The sequence below is a fragment of the Xiphophorus couchianus genome, chromosome 7, assembly GCF_001444195.1.
Source record: "Xiphophorus couchianus chromosome 7, X_couchianus-1.0, whole genome shotgun sequence".
NCBI lineage: Eukaryota > Metazoa > Chordata > Actinopteri > Cyprinodontiformes > Poeciliidae > Xiphophorus > Xiphophorus couchianus.
Window position 1 is genome coordinate 20,797,020 of NC_040234.1, and position 21,194 is coordinate 20,818,213.

Genomic DNA, 21,194 nt, shown 5'->3' on the forward strand with positions numbered 1-21,194 from the left:
ACAAGTCTGTCCAAACACTAGCAGCACCTTTTATTGCTGCAGAAACCTTTTTTTCATGGTAGCAATTAATCGCTGATGATAAAGCAACATTCTGAGTGATGCCAGACTTGAAAAATATTGCACCATTATCTACAATAATTACTTCCCTAAATGCTTGCCATAGGGCAAAAATACACAATTGGATCATGAATAATCCCACAAATGCGTTCCCTACATGTGCTGGATTGCTCATGTATGTCAGCATGTCTTTTTTGCTGCTTATTGTGTAAGGTTACTCTTTAAATAAATGTTAAACCTTATGGTATGAAATTTTAGAAGTAAGTTTATGTGAGTAACTGTCTTGGTGTCTAAATTTCCTGTCCTCTTGATCTCAGATGGTTACACATGGCTACCCACAGCATTTTTCTGCTGGACTTTTCTTCCTACTGAAAAGGGAAGTCCATTCTATCCACTGTCACTACTCACTAATTTAGAACAAGAGACAGATGCAAAGACCTGAGGCTGTCCATATTAAGAAAACTGATTTACAAACTGGCAATCTATAATCTGATAAAAATAAATGTAATACACTGTAATTGGACTGATTTGGACCAATAATACATTTTATTTACAGCAGGTTAGATATAAATTTAGAATAGAGTGAAATTCAAATTTGTTATAAACTGAAAAGGATTAAGATTTAAAGATTAAGGGGAATTTCTGGTGCCTGAAGGCAACATAAACGAATGATAGCTTGTAAAAAAAAAAACAGTTTGAAAACCAATATATTTGTTATTCAAGATAATTAAAAGGTTTTAAAGGTTGATTAAAAATTCATTGAAACCTGTCATCTGTAGACAATTGAATGCATTAAAAATCTAAAGACTTAATAATGTACTTGTCAAATAAATGATGCAATAAAACTAAAATAAGCCATCTATACCACAAGTTGTATCACCTCTGTGTTTCAAACTGCCATACCAAAATCAATGTCTATGGCCAGAACAGGCCTAAAAGATTTATCCTAATAATAACTCTTACTATGTATGACCTTGTAATAGGTTTGCCACATTATATTTATTAGATTGATTTCCTCAGATTTAATTGATACATGAATATTTTAATATTTACCCCCTATCCACTGTAAAAGGCCTTTGCGCTCAGGGAATCTGCTTGGAGAGGAAAAATCCATTTTTATTACCACTTCTGTGGTAATAAAAATGGATAAAAATATTTTAATTATTCAGTGGATTCATGGATAATTTAAACTTTTAGATTTGACTAATTTTTTTGTGCAAGAAAAATTAGTCAAATTTTTCCTTTTTTTCTAAAAAAGAAAGATTTATTGATCATTGTAAAGTAGATAGGAATAATTCTGGTTGCAGGACGAGTGTTGAACACTAAAGAAGATAAACGGTTCTCCTGGTTATTGGTCTGAGATTAATTCGTCTCTCTCTCTTTTTGGAAAATCTTCTTGACCCCAAAAAGTTGATTTCTATTTTCCAGAATATTGCCAAGCTTCACATTTGTCAGTAAAATAAATCTGTTAATGTGTGTGAATTTAGATGTTCATTAAAGTCAATGGCATCATTAGCTTATAAGTCTAACCAAGTGTACTTTTTCATCTATTCTTTTACATGTGTGCTTTGGGGTCAGGTTGGCAACTTTGTCTTTACATAATGCAATGGTGGCACAATGTCAAGAACTAAAATTGATATCTGAACTTGAAAAGACCAAACAGAAAAGAACTAAAATTGATTTATCTATTATGACCAATTAAAAGGAAATGAAATTATGTTTATTTTAATGACCACAAGTGAAGGTTAAAAAATAAATGGCAAAAGTTCTTAAATATACTTTTGAAATACAAATCAATACATAAAACATAAATCAGGTTTTATGTATTTCTTCCCTTAAACATATTTCTTCTGCACTTTTGTGTGTTTCAGATCATGAAACACATTTTATGATCAGTAAAAACGTTGTTCGATTAAGTATTTGGTAGCAAACTTTACTGATTGTTCAGCATTTTGCCCTAATAACTGCCATCAATAATTTTGCTCTATCAGAAAACAATCAGTTTATCAGGCTGGGCTTCAAGCAGAGAAGCTCAAGTGTCTAGATGTCTTCTTGTTCATAAATGAGAGAAGCAGTGGCAGATGGATGGATATAAGACATAAATGAAAGATCTGTGTCTTATATATTACACAATTTATATGACAAAAAAACATCTAATTCTGTTTCTGTGTTATGATCACTGTTTAGAGATGGGGTTCTAGCAGCTTCCTCTGTTGTTAGAGCTTTCTTATATGCTATTCTGAATGAACTTCTCCACAAAATTAAATTTTCACAGTTGTGCTTGGAAACTCTGGACGTCACCATTTTTGAAATGGTCACTGATTTTGCGTCAAGGTCCCTCTCCCCTCTTTTCAATGAAAGCGACCCCATTTGGTGGCAGAATGAATCAGGCCACTGTTGAACAGATAGGCCGTTTAGGCAGACCCTTCACAGTTGAATACATTGATAAAAGCCACCATAGTGAAGCTTGACCTCAACTCCCACTCAGAAAACACATAACATTCTTCCTGCATATGTGCTTGTGGCTATGAGTGTGATTGAGCACCATTCAGCATTTTTCATAACTCAACAATACACCAAAATATCATATGCTAATGAAGTCTCCTTTGGGATATGTTTCTTCTTTTTTGTTGATATGGAACTGAATTACATAGAAAAAAACTTAACACTAGGATAGAAATATCAGAGTCCTACATTACATGATGTATTTGGACACAGTGGGTTGAAATCAGGCACATAAGAGCTCAGAGCAGAAAAAGTTGCATCAGAGTAAGTATGCAGCAGTCGTCTTCAACTGTAGAAACTCTCTTTAAGAGTTAATGCTTTTATTCTAGAAATAAATACATTCTGATACGTGTTAATCTCATTGCTTTTTGTAATGGGTCGTTTATTGGTTCTATTGATGATGATTTTTGTTGCATAAACATACCTAAACAGCCTAATCAGTTGCATCATTTACTGGCACACCATAAAGCATTTGTACTTAGGGCACCGAAATGGCTAGTGTCGGCCCTATAGGTGCCCCTCTGCTTTAAAATACGTTTTTTTTGCAGTGGTCCCAATCCTATTCCATGTAAATTGCATCTCTTCTTTCAGTTTTAAAGTGTTCATACAACATCTGGAAACTTAAGAGTATCTAGTTGGATTCAAATTCTATTCACTTGTTCACTTTAAAGTCTTGCATTACTCTACTTTAGCATTAGATCTGAACTCCAAGTTGACCTGTTGCCAAGCAAAAAGGTTCATGTGGTGATTTTTATATGTTATTATTATACCTTGGCTCAGTTCCATTATTAAATAAGCATTGTCTGAAGGCAATCATAAAGCAAAGACAGAAGGACTGAAATGCCAAGATACAAGAAAATGTATTACTGGCGGAGGACTGTATCTCTGAGAGGACCTTCATCAGCAACCCTGGCGGTGCTGTAATTCCTGCAGAATAGAGTCATGTGGGATGTTTCTGGGTAGTCTCAGGGCCCAGCAAGCCTTTTTTGGGAATGTCATGTTTTAACAACTCCAATGCCTTTTAATTCCTGCTTCTAAAAGTCTGTCTGGAAGTAATGGAATGCATGTGAGGCAGCAGGCCAGACGCTAGTATTTGGAAATAAACTGTCTGTCCAATCTTGTTGGCCTCATTTCCAGGGACATGGGAGCAGCAAGACTGCCAGTATGCAACACACCCATTCATTCACTCATTCACATATGCATGCACAAACAAGGAGGGGGCATGCTTCCAAACACACCTTACAAGAACATTCCCATTTGCCTCCACAGCCTAACAGAAGCGCACAGAAGCCATAAGTAAGCACTGAGAAACACATATTATAGTAGCTGTATATTTTGAACTGGCCCAAACAGCAGGAAGTACTTCCCTGACACAAACTATAGGTAGCCACAGGCTGCACAATGAAAGTACAGACAAATAATACTTTTATTCCTCTCATTTTTACTCTGCATGTGCCAAGGTGAATGAAAGAAAGAGATAGAGGCTCACAGAGGAGCTAATACTCTGGTGGTAATATTATTCCCACAGCAGTGATGATGAGTCTGATGGAATGATTGCAACTGAACTGAAGGAAGATCCTGGGAAACTAGAAGAATTAATGAACCATGTGTGTTCATATTATTAACTTTGTATGTGTGTGAGAGCCTGTGTGTGCTTCTATATATTTAGTCTCAAAGGGAGGAGCCGTAGAGGAGTGAACGCAATGAAATAAGCTACCAAAATAAAATAAGACAAAAGAAATAAGATAAAAAGAAGCCAATTATTCCCCCAAGGCATAGTGTTTGGAAATTGACAGCGATAACCCAGCCTCCCACATCCAAGGGGGAACACTAGTGGGGATTGAAAGACCGAGCTTGACTGAGGTTTAGTGGTGTTTTAATATTTGACAGAACTGAGAAGAAGTGTTATTGAGAACAATGCCTGTAGAAGAATAATGTATTCTAAAATGACTTTTCCATAAGAAAAGTAATTTCCATAAGAAAAGTCATATATGTTTTTTTTAGATAAACAATATACTAAAAAAATCATATTGTTTTAGTATTATACCTAAAAGTGACAACACAAATCAAGCAAGTTTACAAGTGTCCTAATGTGGTGATGCTGCTGAACTCCATCAGATTTTGTACAAAGACTCTACATATGAAAACCTATCATATGATTGAAAGCACACATCTTGATGTGGCCTGGGTGAGATTTTGTTTTACAATTGAGAAGGTAATTTTATACAGGTGGGCGCCATATTTCACTTGGAATATGGCGCCCATATATCATAGTAGTTCTTCTAACTACTAATGTTAGTGGCAGGGCTGTAGGGACCAGGAGAGCTTTGAAAGAAACAGTTACATGAGAGAATTGGAAATGAAAACAAGTATGGGGTCTATGAATAACTAAAGTTAAGGATTGCACAAATAGTTTCTCTGGTCACTGCCTTATCAAAATCTTTACATATTTTCCTATTTTTCATTGATAAAAACATTTGAAGCATAAGCGATTTCTTAAGCAGCTGGTATGAGTATGAGAGTGAGCTCATTTTGCTAAAATAAAAAGCTCTCCACCGAGGAGGAACTGGGCAGTGGGAGGCAGGTTAATTGGCAACTATAAGTGGTAACTGTAAATTGTGACTGGAGGTGAGTCCGTGCTTGCATGATTGTTTTTCTTGTGTGCCTCAGTGTCGCCCACCTGTCCATGGAGTATAATACCTCCTGTCCTCTCACCGCTGGAGACAGGTGACAGACCCCCTGAAATCCTGCAAACAATTGAACTGGTATTGTAAATAAATGGGTGCATATAAAAAAGCCTGTCCCTTATACAGTTTCAGGATTACTCAGGATAATTTTGAATGTATTACATTTTTCTATTCATTTGCTTAGTACAATGCTGATGCATTCTTTCTTTCTTTTTTGTAGCATTTCTGGAAAATAAGTCTGAACTGTCATTTCTAATTTACCGCCATCATCAAAAAAATAAGCTCAATCTACTTCACCTCTACCTTTTCTAAATAATCCATGCAAGGGATCGAGATTGTATAAAAATTTTGCGGTCAAATTGTACTGCTTGTGGCAGAATATAAAACCTAACAGCAAAACCGTTTTTCCCTCACAGCTTTTTAAGATTTCCCTTGGTGTTAGCTGCTCTGCATCATAAACTTTTTCTCTTGGGCTCACACACACACATGCACACGCCGATGAGAGGTGTGCGTGGGCCGACAGAAAGCAGAGGAATCCCTGATAAGCCAGTGGCCTGGCGGACGACACAGAGAGAGGAATGGTAGCTATGTCGGGCATTCACAACACTGTGTGGTGTCACCAAACAAAGCCTTCCCTTCTCCCGCTTGTCAAAGACACCATTGTGTCATGAGGAGAGAGCCTTTATATCACATACACATTCCACACACACTGATCTCCAACATCTTCATACACACACTAACACACACCCTCTAGAAAACTCTATAATATCAATTCACATGTCATACATAATGCATATAAATTAGTATTTATATGTACCTATACAAATGCACTATGACAAATTAGAATACAATTAAAATGTGAATTTATTACAATGAAAAAGTGAAACTTGCGTACGGAAGAGATTCATTCCACACAGATAGAAATATTTAAATATTTACAGTAGATTATAACCATAAATTTATATATAAAGCTATTTTTACTTTGAAACTGTTATCGCCATGTTATGTCATACATAATGATTTTAAAAAAGACTGTTGACTAGACTCTGTGCCACTTACATTATTCACAAAAATCATCAGCTACTAAAAAAGGTTGATAAAGAATCAATTAATGGTGTCCCAAAGCATATTAATTGAAATTTTGGTGCAAGGCAGAAGTGGGGTAAGAAAGAGAGATTAAGGAACAAAGATAAACACAGCCTTGAGATGATTATGAACCGAAGACCATTCAAGAGTTTGAGAAAAATATACAACGTCTGGACTGCAACTAGAATCAGCACTTTAAGAACCAGCACACATACAAATAGCCACGAAACATGCAAAAAAAAAAAAGCCACATTCCTTGTGTTCAGCCACCCCTGAACCAGAGGGAACGTCAGTGACTATAACAGGGCTAAAGATGAAAAAGGACTGAATTGTTGTTTAGCAGTTCAATGTCCCGCCCTCAGACGAAAGTATAGTTTTAGTGCATTCACAAATCAAGATCCCAGAATCTGGAAGAAGAGCAGAAATTCACAGAATAGCAGCTACGGAGCATTGACTAGAAGAAGATTTTTGTAACTTGGGCTTCCTACCATGCTTCTCTGAATGAATGAGATAATTCCTGAGTATAAAAGGAGCCCCAACCAAGTGTTGAGTGGCGCAGAACAGTAGGTGGACATACTTAGTATGTCTCTGTTAAAACATTTTATTATTATTATTATTATGGAAAATGAATGTTTCTTTTAGTTGTAAATAAGAAAACTCAAGCTTCATGTAATAAGTTTCAGTTTTTATCACTTAGCCAAATTAACTTTTTGGCTTGGTACAATGCTATGAATGAATATGCAAATTTGTTGAGATACACATATTTTTGGGGTCTTTAAGCCCTAAACATCTGTGTTGGCAGGAGGGATACTCCTTGCAGAGAGGCAGGCTTTCCCAGTGTCAAACCCCCAGTGAGAATCACCTGCAAGGGGGTGGGAACTAGGGAATATGCCTTGGCATCACTGGAAGTGTGGTAAGTTAATGACAGCTGACGCACTCTCAGGGGGTACTGACAGTGAGAGTGTTCAAGGTTTGTTTCTGTAATTCTGTGTTAGTCTCTTCCTGTTGCTCTGACAAGCTCCTCACTGCTCCTGCCACCTCCACCTCAGCCACAAAGAACCCATGTGAAGGTGGACGTGACAGGAGGATGGGCCTTCCATATGCCCCATGTCTGAATATCTAGCGACTCTGCAAACACTTGTCAATCAATGTCAGGGAGGAATGAGGGCTACAGTATAGCTAAAATTACTCTGTTTGATTGGCTCAGATAGCAGAAAAAAAGGTTGAGAAGCTGAAATCATGGAAGATTTAGGGTTTGGTGGTAATACAGTGTGCCATGTCAGAGACAAAGGAAAACAAACAGAAGTTTGTTCTTTGCAGGTGTTTGTTCAATGAAATATTTACTCTTTCAGGCATATAATAAAAGCACCCTCATCTAAAAACTAATGTGCAATAAAGGCAGTAGGTCATTCAAGTATTTACGTACTATTTCATGTTGTTAATGTGACAAAAGTTCTGCTGATGCCTGCTCAAACTGGTCTGTTGTCAGCCACGTGGAAGGCTTCCCAGCATGGGGTCATCATTGTAGAGGAAGCTTCCAACTTCACTTCCCCAGTTTACAGTGACAAGGCACGCTGGGTCTCTGAGCCTGGACAAGAGGTCCCACTGAGTGGCTCTTTGACAAAAAGAGGGGTCTGGTCAAATTTGTAGATAAAGACCCAGACAGAGGTAGTAACTAAGCACAGGGACAATGCAGCAACAGCGAACGGTCAGCAGGAGGTAAGAGAATTACCTGCCAATTAGGCAAAGTTAATGTGAAGACTGATGGGTGTCAACCTGTCAGAACCCAGAGAGGTGAGGGATCAGATGGATAAGCTTCATGTTATCCCTCAGATTACATTCTCCGCTGACATGATCACGTCCACCCCCACAGGCACACACTCATTGCCACTTATGCTTAAAGCACAAAAAGATATTTTTAACAAGTTATATGGTTGATTATATGGTTAATAATAAAAATGTAACTGAATGTGACATTTGATTTGTAGATTCGATCAGCTCTGGTCTGAAATATGGAATACTTTGACGGGTCAGATCTGAGAATATTTTCACTAAACAGATTTACTGAAACACAGATAGAGATTTATAAGCCTTTATTATTGTGAAATCACACAATAAGGGTACATATAGATGTTTTTTATTGCATTAGAGCCATGTTAAATAAAAAAATAAGCATTCAAATATTAGTGTACCGACAGACTTTGTCGGTACACTAAATATTATACAATGATTACAGATGGTTTAAAACATAGATTAGATTTGTGAAATTGTAATTGTATTATTCCTTTTGTGACAACAACAAAGATTGCAACAGGGAAAAATATAGGGGATACCATTTGTTTGAATATTGCAAACATTTAGAACTTTGATATTTCTGGTTGTTTTGGTTTTTTAAGCATTGCATTTGACCAAGACAACATGAACAAGGTTTTGACTTCTTCTATGTTTTTTCCCTTAGAAATACAAAGATCAGAAGGGAAAACCTTAGAACTGTTTCCCTGTGAAGACATATGAGACAACATTCTGATGAGATTGAAATGAACTTTGTTTACATACATTGCTCTTCTCCAGGAGTTTCTGCCACTTAAACAAATTTAAAAAAGGTTTTTATGCAACACATCACAGTTTGTGACTTCGCAGCCTCTTCAGAGAACCATCTGGTATTTGTTTTGTTTGTAGGTAAAAAGCAGGTTTCTGTGACAGCTATGAAGCCTGAGAACAATTTGGGTCAATGGGCCTGGCCCTCAATGGCTCTGGTATGTATGGTATGATCTTTACAGGGAGCAACGGACAGTAACAGCAGGTAGGGTCACATTGCAGAGACCACGATGATTGACAAACAGGTGGCTGAGTAAGGAATTCCTTAATGCTAAGTGTTTTTAGTTTCTTTTTAAAAAAATGTCATCCAAAAGGTCAGATTACAAGCATTAAAACTCTACCTGTTTAGGTACTGTTATAATTTAATGCATTTATAGCTACCTTTATTGCATCTGGCAATAAAGTGTTTTTTCTGGCTTTGAACACACCCAAATATAAATACTTTAATTGGTAACTTAGCGTACTCTGGGAAGAAGCTGCAGTATCTGAAGGGAACCTACACATGAAAACTTCTCCACCTGCAATTCAAACCTATGGCCTAAGGCAACAGAGAAAACCAGCTGGTCAAAACCAGCTTTGACCTGTTTATTCTTTAAAAGTACTACATAAATAATCATAAATATTTTACTCTAGAAATGTTCTGTATGGTATTTGTACAATAATTTGCTATTTGGCAGTTGCTCTTTCATTCATTCAAATGATCCAAAAAATTTGAGCCATGAGTTCATCAGCAGTCCCTTGACATAGCAAAAAAAAAAAAAAAAAAAAAAAAAAAACATTTCCACAAGCACGGTAACATTCCAATAACTGGGAAAGACATTGTCAAAATTTCTACAGCGACATGTTACTCCCACATCTCATGGGAGTAGCAAAGAAAGATGTACCATGTTTCTTTGCTTTTCCAAACACCTTTCTGCTATGCCGATTGATCAAACAATAAATGCTAATAATACGTATGGCATAAATATTATAAAATATATTGGTCCCTGAATTGTTACTCCTTTTGATCCAAGCAGAGCTGTGGAGAAGCAGCCCACAGTAAAGAATGAGCAGGGGAAACAGGTGTTGGCTGCTAAATTTGCTTTCGCTCAGCACAGGAATGACAGCTATGTATTGGTTTCCACTGTAGTTACTGACACCCAGGCTGAGTCTGACAGAAACAACCGATTACTCCTGCTACTGATGCTACAAACCTTTATGAATGGGTGGTCTCTAACAAAATAGGAATATCAATTATTTTTTTATTCACTCAGCTAATAAATAATTCTTCTATCACACTTTTCTTTCATTACATTGATTTTACTATAAAAGTTGGCACTGTTGCTAATCATAGGAGGATTTGCTGCAGTCTGAGTTATTAGTATTTAAGGTCACTTGCTTTAAATTTTTTCCCAGTACTTGATACTTGATGTAACAGACTAAAAAGGGAAGGCATGATGTTTTCTGGCTGCTCTGCATGTGGGCAAGCAGTGGAATGTGACAGGCCTGTGTTATGGGTGGGTGTTCTTGCTGCACATTGTAAACAGTGAAAATGTTGATCTTTTCCTGTGGGGCAGCTGTGTATTGGTTTTTAAATTAACTGTCTTGCCTTTACAGTCAAAGCTCCCGCAAGCCTCATGGATGCCATTCACTTCTCATTCCATGTGAGACCACAAACATAAACACCAGCGTTGAAGCTGAAATGCCTGCATTTTACACTGCACCCTCAAAACATCCCAAAATAATAAAAGGGAAGCCATGATCAAAGAACTGCTCAAAGCATTCTGGCTAACCCTGTAGAACTAACAGATACATGTCTTTGTGTGGGAAAATGATCAACAAATTAAAGTTGCCTTGTAAGGGATTCAGTTCAGTTTATTTTTACCACTTCAGTTTACAACAAATGCCATCTCAAGGCAGGTCTAATTTATATTATAGAAATATGCAATCATATCAACAATGTAAGAATGTAAGGCTCAAGTGTACACATTAGAAAACTTAAAATTAGTTAGAGCTCCTTTTGATTCAATTGCAGCATTCAGTCTTCTTCAATAGGACTCTATCAGAATCTTACATCTTGACTTGGCAAAGCTGACTCTATCTTGTAAAAGTTCTCCAGTTCTATAAGAATGTGGACATCTCTTTTCCTGCAGATTTTCTGTAAATATTTAGCACTGACTAGCCTATTCCACAACTTTAGTTTTCTTCCAGAAGAGCTGCTATTGTGGTGATTCAGTTTTGTGCTTGCATGTAAAAAAATAAGTAAAATCTCTCATCTACTTCACCTTTCCCAGGAGACACCCGAAGGTCAAAAATTACTGGCATTTTCAACTATTCTTGATTTAGTCTATTTGTAGCCCCAGACGATGGTATTCTTCACTATGATGTGGAGTGTTATTTCTGTCCTAAAGTTACGTTTGGAAATAGCGCCCAAAATTTCAAGTTAGGTTTCGTTAGATCAGGGGTCTCAAACTCCGGTCCTCGAGGGCCGCAGTCCTACAGTTTTTAGATGTGCCACAGGTACAAAATACTGGAATGAAATGACTTAATGACCTCCTCCTTGTGTAGATCAGTTCTCCAGAGCCTTAATGACCTAATTATTCTATTCAGGTGTGGTGCAGCAGAGGCACATCTAAAAGTTGCAGGACTGCGGCCCTTGAGGACTGGAGTTTGAGACCCCTGCGTTAGATCATCAATGCATGACCTTTTATTGCATTTTCTCCAGGCCTACACATTTAGTATTTAGGAAAAAATGGTGCTTGTCTTTCAGCCACAGGGTTAAGTTATAGGTTTAATCTGGCAATTTATGGTATGAGTATAGTCAGTACATTAAGAAGACAAATTTGTGCCCAACTTTTATTTCCTGGATGATGTCTTAAGATATTGTTTCAATATTTCCATCTAATATTATCACCTCAAAATTTGCTAGTTTGCAAAAGGGCGCCAGTCCCTCCTATATATATATATATATATATATATATATATATATATATATATATATGTGTGTGTGTGTGTTATCTCACCAAACTCCCTGGGTGTGCTCATTCTGTTGATTTAGGAGGAATCAGGTATCCTTGAAAAGCACAGGAGATTTGGAGAATCTCACACAATCAGTAAAGCAAGTATTCTGTGACAGTCCCTGCACGCTTCATTAGGCTGCCCCGTTGACAAAAACAGTGTTGAAAGCTGAGCCGTTCACTAATACCCCTAACACCCTTAATACATGTACAAGGAGGGTAAATTTGTGCTAATTACCCAAGTGATTTGTAAGTAAGCTTGCATGAGTTGGGAAGAATACCATTGAATGGAAATGGCTGCCATATGCATTTCTTACTTATCTTTATCTTTTCCTTCATCCAGATCTCTGTATATATAAAGATTTTTGTTCAGACAGCTGGAGTTGTGCTGCTGATTGGTCAACTAATCATCCGCTCAATTACTCTGGAATGTGAGGCTGTGCCTTGTTATGACTGATCAGCTTTCTTTATTTCACTCTTGCTTTTCATCCTTTTTTTCTGAACTCTGACTTTGTTTGGCTGGCCAAAACATCTGTTTTCTATAACTTTCATTCTGTTTCTTATTTCTTCCGCCTTCAGTTCAGCTCAGTTTGTTGCAATTATTTTGCGTTCAATTAATTTTGTTTTAGTTAATTTAGTTTTTGCTAGTTTTTGATTATTTAGTCAGACATGACACTTGAGAGATAAAAAAAAACATCATCAGACTAGATTTACTCAGAGTGCCTGAATACTACTGCAAAGAGTGCCTTGAAGTAATATTCAAACTCTTGAATCTATATAATTTCAACATACATACATTATATAATTTGTTGAAGTCACAAAAACAAACATTGGTGAAATTTATTGGTATTTTATGTCATAGACCAACAGAAAGTAACACATTATTGTGGAGTGGAAGGAAAACAATACTTTTCCTTAATTTTCAGATTCTACAAAAATCTAAATGGTGTGCCATCTATTTATAATTACCCCATTTTGTTATGACGTACCTATATAAAATCCAGTGCAACCAAATGTCTTAAGAAGTTACCTAATCAGTAATTGTGATTCACTTGTGTATAAATAAATCCTATTATAAATACCTATGTGAGATCCTCGGGTTTGTGGGAACATTAATGCACAAACAGCATCATGAAGACCAAAGAATGCAGGAGTCAGGTCCGGGATAAAGTTATATTACAAACAAAATGTCAACCTTTCAAGATCTCATAGAGAAACACGGAGCTGCTGACATTCACAAGTGAGAGGAACTGATACAGTTAGCTAAAAGCTATGTAAGGGACACAGCAAACATATGAAGAAGATAACTTGTTCAGATGAGACCAAAATGAGCTTTCAGAAAACCAACACTAATGGCGTCATGCAGAGGGGATTATTATGTTATAATATGATATACAGTATAAATCTAAAGTGGCAAAATGTCAAACACATGCAAAGCACTTAATCATGCTAAACTGTTTAGTAGTTGCCCATTTTGTTTGATTTGAATATTTAAAAAAACAGTTATCAAACTGATATGCTAAAGATATAGATAGATTGTTACAGATATAAGAAAACAAATTGCCCTGCGACAGACTGGCGACCTGTCCAGGGTGACCCCGCCTCTAGCCCGGAACGTTAACTGGAGATAGGCACCTCCCGACCCCACTGGAGACAATGGTGTACAGAAAATGGATGGATGGAAGAGAATAAATTAGAACAATCTAAATTTTAGCTTACTCTTGTAAGTAAATTGTTTAGTTTGAGGTGGTATCAAAAATGTTTAAGATGAGATGTGGCTTTTGACCAGCAGATCTATAATTCAAAAAATGAAAAAGAAAATTAAACTATTTTCTGCTATTGTTAAAAATAAATATAGCTCTTTGTCATAGAAATTACATGAAGGGTACTGATGGAAAAGGCAATTATGTCAACAAGGAGATGAGGACCCATAACCAGAAATTGGCTCAGAGTTTATACTTTTTTCTTTTGTTAAGGTTTAGTTCAACGTTGATGCATGTGGTTCTGTATACCTCAGTTTATAATTGAGTTTTTCCAATTTAATAGTACTTTTGAACTTGATTGCCAATGAGAAAGGAAAATACAAAGTACATCTGTTTGCATGGATGTACTTGTTTGTAGGACCACAAAATCTTAGTTAAATGAGAAAGGGTTTCAAACACATATGTTTTATATTGTTTTTGCAAATCATAAGCTGCTTAAAGAAGCATCTAAGAACGCTCTGAAGAATTTCAGTATCAGCACAAAACAATGACTGTTTGATGTTTAATCAAAATTTAATGTTAAACATACAGAGTTTCCTAAATTCCTTACTGTCTCCTTGTTAATCTTTATAATTATGTGAACATAGTTTTACAAATATTCAAGGAGCGTTTTGTACTGTCTTCCTGCAGTGGAAGTGCCTGTGGTGATTCTGCAAGGCTGCCAGTGAGATGCCGGTTAGCATGTTAGTGCACTACATGCAGATTCAGAGGCTCAGGCTAATGCAAATGAGGAGCCAGCCTTTTAAATACTCCTGGAATGAGCCCAAACATTGGTGGGAAACACATTTTGGACAACCAAACATCATAAAGACAGTAAGAAAAGTGGTCATTATTGTTTCTTTTTTTTATAACAACTTTTAGATATAAGTTCCACACTATTGGACTTTTACAATTTCTAAAGCAAATTGTTTCAAGGGTTTTGAATTACATTATGTTTTGAAAATCTGACTATAATGGATCCTGTAAACAAGTGAGCAAAGGATTTCTTTAACACAACTGCCATCCACACTTTTCAACTTTATTAATTAGCAACTACCGGTCATGCTTAATGGATCCCTCCACTTTTACACTCACAAACTATTTACCTGTTTACTATACTGTTCTCTTTTTGGTGGTAAAATGTAATCTTTTATAGAAGTATGACAATGTATGTTGAAATCTGAGTATCATTTTTAATGGTTAAAAGAATGTCATAGAAAATAGATACAATACATTTGTGGAACAAGAACACTGTTATTGTAGAGAGGTTTAAACCTGATGCATACACACACTCTTGTAAAACTATCTCAGGAGCCAAAGCATATAGAAAAATACCATTTTGGCTGCTTCTACCCACTGCCCATAAAGTTTAACCTCTCTATAGCATAACATGTTCCTATGAGAAAATGTGAAACATCTATATCAAATCTATGCTTTTCTTGATTTACTGTTAAATTTTGTGCCAGTCATTTAACAAGCATGTCCGTCTAAAGCATGAAGAAACATGAAACTTAACATGAACAGGGTTTCAGTTTTGCACATGCTGCATCCATAAAAGAATTCTGTTACGTTTTTAATTGACTGTTCATGGCATGTGTTTTTTATCTAATGCTTTGTGTTTGGGAGAATTAAAACAACTAAATACCAACATTATAAAAATATTCTTGAGAACTGAAGAGAATTCAGAACAGTAAAAAGCTAACTTTTAAATGTGTCCTCTCCCTTCAGCTATGTGTCTTTTCCTTGCATTGCATTAAGATTTGTTGATTCTCCATCTGGACATGCAGCTGCTGTGTTCCAGATTTAAAGTCCCACTGTTTAGTGGAGATGAAGAATGAGATACGTGGGAGCTGAGGCTGGAATGTTGGTGGGCTGGTATTGCTGGTCATACCACCTGGTCAGGCCACTCATGGAAAAAGAAAACACATGCAGTAGATGTGCTTCAGCCACACCAGGGAACTTCATATTGATTTACACTGAGCTGCTGGGGACTTAATCTAACTTCAATTAACTTCAATTAAGAGATTCAAAGCTATCATTTTGTTGTACATGCTGTCATACAATAGTACCATCAGTTGGCTTTCGAAAATTGAAAGTTTTGAAGATGCTTACTGCACAAATTAACTATGCAGAGACCAGGAAGCACCAGTCAGAATATCTCAAAAGATCCAGCTCTAAAAAACATTACTAATGTTTGCCCTTCTCTCTAACTCTTTATGTATCACTCATATCACCAACGTGAAAGACGAATGACGCTTTAGAATGAAGTAGGTAATATAATATCTTCTTCTGGATTATTTGTCATTTTCCTACTGGGATATTACATGTCATCTCTCGATTCCTGACTCAAAATGTTGTCTATCATCTAAATCAACTAATAGAGAAATGTACCTGGATTGTGCCTCAAAGAGCTGTAACATTATTATATTGATGTGTGCAATGTTTTATTGTCCTGGTCAATAAAATGTTGACCAGAACATGTTTATTCCTTGTTGGTACTGTCTGTACCAACAAAGCAAAACAAAGTGTAAAAAATATTCCTAGTTGTATTAGTAAACAATTACTCTAAATACTTTTTGCTGTTTTTCTTTTTGATGCTTTGTCTATATAGATTTTAAATTGAAGTCAAAGGTCATTTTCATTTTATAGGATTATTGAATGGCAGATTATATAGTTATGAGTAAATTTTCAAAAAGAGTTGCATGTGAATGACATAGATAGCTGAAGCATTATGTCAGTGAAACATAATCAGTTTTCCTGTCTTAAGAAAGTTAAACACGACATATGAAATTAAAAAGTGCTTTCATATCTGTTAAAATATTGGCAAAGTTGCAGATTACATTTTTTGCATATAGAATTCAGATACTAAAATGATGTTTCCTAGATAGACTTTTAGTAAGATATAATACTTTTCATTTTCCATGTTCAGTAGTTATACTAACACAGTAACACTGTCTGACACTTCTGTAGTCATTTTACATCTTAGCTTTCATTTCAGACTAAGATCATGCATGCAGATTTTATTAATACTGAATTATTGTAATGTATTAAGCTAACTGCAACCAAAACCAACCACTGTATATCCATGTTTGTGTCTGTGCACATGAGTAGTCTGGTTCAGCCTAACAAACTTCCTATCCAGACAGGAAATGCATTCTTTTGTGCCCAGTCTGGAAATGTGTGTGGATGTTTTCAGTACAATAACTGCCTTTGGAATGCAGCAAACTCCCTGCAAGAGAGTTTGTCAGCAATGAACTGATTTAGCCTAGTTTAGACAGGTTTTCTTGAATTTTGTTGGCTTTTTCTAGGCTTTACTAAAGTAAATACACAATAATTTTTTTTCAATTAATTTATTACTTCAACATAAAGCAACTGTATTTACATTACACATTTCTGAAAACAAATAAGCATAGAAATCAGTTAAGCAACGGTTTTCATACATCATTCACCAAAAAACTTTTTAGCACGGTAAACAATACACACGCAGCAAGAAATTTACAGTAAGAAACATCAACAATGAGCCAATAATGTGGATCAAAATCAAGCTCTTTAAACAGAACTCCTTGGTCTCACATTAAATTAAAAGCCAAAAAGATTTGCACCAACAAAAGAGTTTTTCTATTCCTACAGCTAGTAGACTTTTGTCATTATTTGAGGGGTTGTGACAGGTCACCACTGCATCATTGTCACACCAGTACAAGCCTGAGTTCATTTTCATTAGGACTGTGAGGACACATACATAAATGAAACTGTAGGTAGTGTTCTTCATCTACATTTTACATTACAGTGCTGGTCATGCAGCCATAAGGTCACATAGTTAGTTATTTTTTGGTGTGAGCAGATAGTCTGTCTTTAGTTCATCCACTAGAACCAAATGGATGTCTTCACCTTGGTCTGATCAATAGCTGCAGAGAAAAAAAAAGACAGGGGGATTTTCTTTAACTTTCCATTACCAGTTGCACATATTACTGTCTAAGTAAGAAATTGTTGGAACTTCCTATGTGATTCTGACCTGAGCAAAGTCTGGTCTATTACATTAAGATCTGTCAAGTAATCCAACAGTAAGTCTGACAGGAGAATTTCCAAACTATGAGACTAGGAACATCTTTAGAACTTACCACCTTTGATTTTGTTGCACAAATTAGTTTCACCCAAAATCCAAAGGTTTAGTGAGCTCTTATAGCACTCAAAGTTGACTAAAAAGTCCCAACTAATAAGACAAATTGATAAAGTCAGCAACCCTTACCAAAGGAACTCTATATAGTAACACGAATAATGTTTGGCTAAGAAAGCAGCAACAAAATTTGCAAGTTTCCAGCCAAATTGAAACATTTAACATTCACTAATGTGGCATTGTAACCTGAGAGCAGGGAAGGCTAACCAAATTGTTTTAACAATTCAAATTATGTGTTAAATAAATAAACTGTTTTAAAATACCTGAGTCATAAGTCTCCAAGGATCCATGCAGGGCCTGAGGGGTCCAGGAGACAGAGGCTGCAGAGATAGGGCTGCTGCTACTGAGATCTAGCTCTGTTTTGCCCCCTTCACTGTGTGGAGAGCTACCAGTGCTGGTGGCAGCTTGACTTTGGCTCCTAACACCCGGCAGCAGCAATGCATTGAATCTGGGATCCAAAGCTGGGCTGTGGGGTGAGTAAGAATGAAGCATGGGGTGATGGTGCCTGGTGTGGATGTGGGGATGGGACCGTGGGTGTGAGTGGTAGACATCATGAACGTTAGGATAGCCACTTGTGCCCTGGGGACTCAGACTGTAGGCCCAGCTGTCAGAGAGTGAAGCTGGAGATGGGATGCTGGCTTGGGAAAGCACATGGCTAGCCCACAGCGCTCCATCTGGATGGCTGAAGGAAACAGGGCTGGAGGAGAACTCTGGGTGGACTGAGACGGAAACCGATGGTAGACAGGAACTGACTTGAGGTGGGAAAGGACTGCTCCAAGATGAAGTGCCCTGAACATCAGGATGGGAACCACCATCTAAAACAGTCAAAAAAAATTAACATGCCATAGGATTTTTTTCATCTTCTTTTTTGTTCAGTGACAAACTTTCTATTCTTACCTTTCCATAGGTTGTTAGTGGCTGTGGAAGTGACCTCAGTCACTCTAATGGGCTTGCTCTCAACACTAAAGGAGCTTGGTTGACTGAGAGCACGGGAGAAATGTTCATCCACAACGTCCCCAATGTCACCTTGAAAGTAGGTGAACAACACACACCGCGAGCTCAAGTATTCTGCCTCAGCTGGTGGAGTATTGTCCTTTAACTCTGATTCAGCAGAAGATCTAGGACTTGATTCAGCAATTGCTGCTGCAGGACCCTGCTGAACCCCCTGCAACATCCCTCTCATTCCTCCCTGAGGTGGCTCCTGCTGCTCTGTACACTCCTGCATCTTGTTGTAAGCACTTAACCTCTTCTGGAGGAGAGAACCGAGAAAAAGACAAATAAATGAAATGTATAGACGAACAAATTAGTTCTAGACCTTGAAAACTATAGACAGAATAGATTTAAAATGTTTGGGGTGCTAATACAAGTAAAATAAACTTGAATATTTTACTGACATAAAATATTCAAGTCACACCACCAGTTAGGGATCATGTGGGCAAAGTCCACAATGAATTAAGGATATTTGGAATTCAAGTGATGGTGAAGTTTTCAAATATTGCAACATACTGCAATGTTTTTTTCACCATGAAAAACCTTTACGCTTTTGTAACACCTTTACCTCTCAACAATTATTAAAATGTTTCCAATACTCTCTCGCTACATTCTATAATTTATGGATCTACTGGAGTGACCCTTCATTCAACAGGTTGAATGTCTTGTTAAGTAAAGCATGAACTGCTGAGCCTAATGTCTAACATTGCATTCTGATGTGCACTATCAACATTGCATACACTTATGTATTAAATAAAATTTCTTTAAAATTTTGGGATATAATATACAGTCCTAATGTCCACTCCTATAAATTCTCTTCTCCCTCCACACTGCAAGACAGTTTTGAATGGATGTTTTTTAGCATTAATTAAAGAAAGAAAATGACAAGCTTTGGTGAGTGGCAACATGTATTTGTTTATGTTAATATGCTTTCTTTTTTGTCCCTCATTATTCCCGTTTATGTCAGTGACTGATGGTCTGTCACCTAAAAATGACAGGATCACTTATTTATGTCAAATTTAGGAGAGAAACAGAATTAAAAACTGATTGACACTAAAATTTGCACGTGTCAGAAAAGCATAGTTTTACAGATATACACTTGAAAACATGAATTTAAGTTTTAAAAACTTCTAAAGACAATCACGTTTATTTTTAAAATAAACTTTAACAAACTTCTAAAATTCTGTGTAGCTTTTGGTTTGGTGCCACATCTCAAGAATATCAGTGGCTGCCTTCTAACCACCGATAACTAAACTTTTTGGGAAAGTGTCTGTCAGTAATAATTTGCTTTACGAAAGCAATCTAGGAGTCCTGTGAAGATAACTTTTTTTATTCACAAACTGCATTCCAGCTATTTGTCATGCTGTGGTCCACATTCCTATGTGAGTGACTGGCTGTCATTACATCACTGTTTGACCGCAGGATTAATCGCTCTGTGTCATTACGCCTGACCTGAAGTGAATACTGAAGCCTAGATTGGAATTTAATCATTGAAAAGTCAAATCAAAGGCGACAGATATGAAGATGCTGCTTGTATTACTCTTAGTTTAGTTTTTCAAAACTTAATAGTCACAATTTTAAAATTCAGATCTTAAATCCCCATTACCACAGCTTTTCGGGAATTAATAATTTTCTTAAATCTGAATAAAATCTCCGAGAGAAAGTAAACAAAAGCTTTTGTCTGTTGCGCAAAAAAGTACTTCTCTCAGCGTCTCACCTGTTGTTGCTGCTGATGGTGGTTATAGTATGTTGCCTTGTACGCAGCTGCGGGGAGGTAGTGCGCTCCATAGCTTTGGTGGTACATCACATCCAGGCAACTCATAGCGAGGAAGCCAATCACTTTCGAAAGATGGAGAAAGTCACATGAAAGCAAGAAAAGAGCCGAGAGCAACTCTCCTTGAGAATTTAGACGGGCGGTGTCCTCCGAGCCAGCAGCGGCTCCATATATGCCCAATCGCATACAATGGCCATGCCGTCCAGTTTGCATACAAACAATGCGCCTCCCTGCTGTGCGCTCCACCAGCACCACCCGGGGCAATGAAATGAATCTAAACGGTGCAAGACTCACAGTATATCCGGGAACATTCTTTCCTGACAACTTCCCAGATTGCTTTTGATCGAGAACGAATTCCGTTCTGTCTTTTTCTCTCCTTCTGTTTTGAAGGGGAGTTATATTTAGAGAGCGCTGTGGCCATTACGCACGCCCACCGGGGAAGGGCCTGCGGTAGAGAATCTCTAAACTGTTAGTATTGGCACTGTGGGTTTCCACTCAGCAAAGTGGACAGATGCAGCTCAACTTATTAGAATATTGTCGGAAAGTTTATGTCATAAATACAAATCAAAAAGTGCAACTCATTTA

General features: G+C 36.9%; 1 protein-coding gene across 2 annotated transcripts; it reads right to left on the reverse strand.

Moving 5' to 3' along the window:
- Positions 1–17,005: 17,005 nt before the first annotated feature.
- vgll3 (vestigial-like family member 3) lies at positions 17,006–20,989 on the reverse strand. Of its 2 annotated transcripts, XM_028021944.1 has the most exons (5): positions 20,904–20,989; positions 20,553–20,674; positions 18,743–19,094; positions 18,109–18,660; positions 17,006–17,576 (listed from the first exon to the last, which is right to left on the reverse strand). In XM_028021944.1, the coding sequence occupies exons 2-5, from the start codon at positions 20,655–20,657 to the stop codon at positions 17,536–17,538; spliced, it is 1,050 nt and encodes a 349-aa protein (XP_027877745.1). In that variant the 5' UTR covers positions 20,658–20,674; positions 20,904–20,989; the 3' UTR covers positions 17,006–17,535. The 2 variants fall into 2 exon arrangements, with proteins under 2 accessions (XP_027877745.1, XP_027877744.1); XM_028021943.1 differs by having other exon boundaries at positions 20,553–20,989.
- Positions 20,990–21,194: the final 205 nt, after the last annotated feature.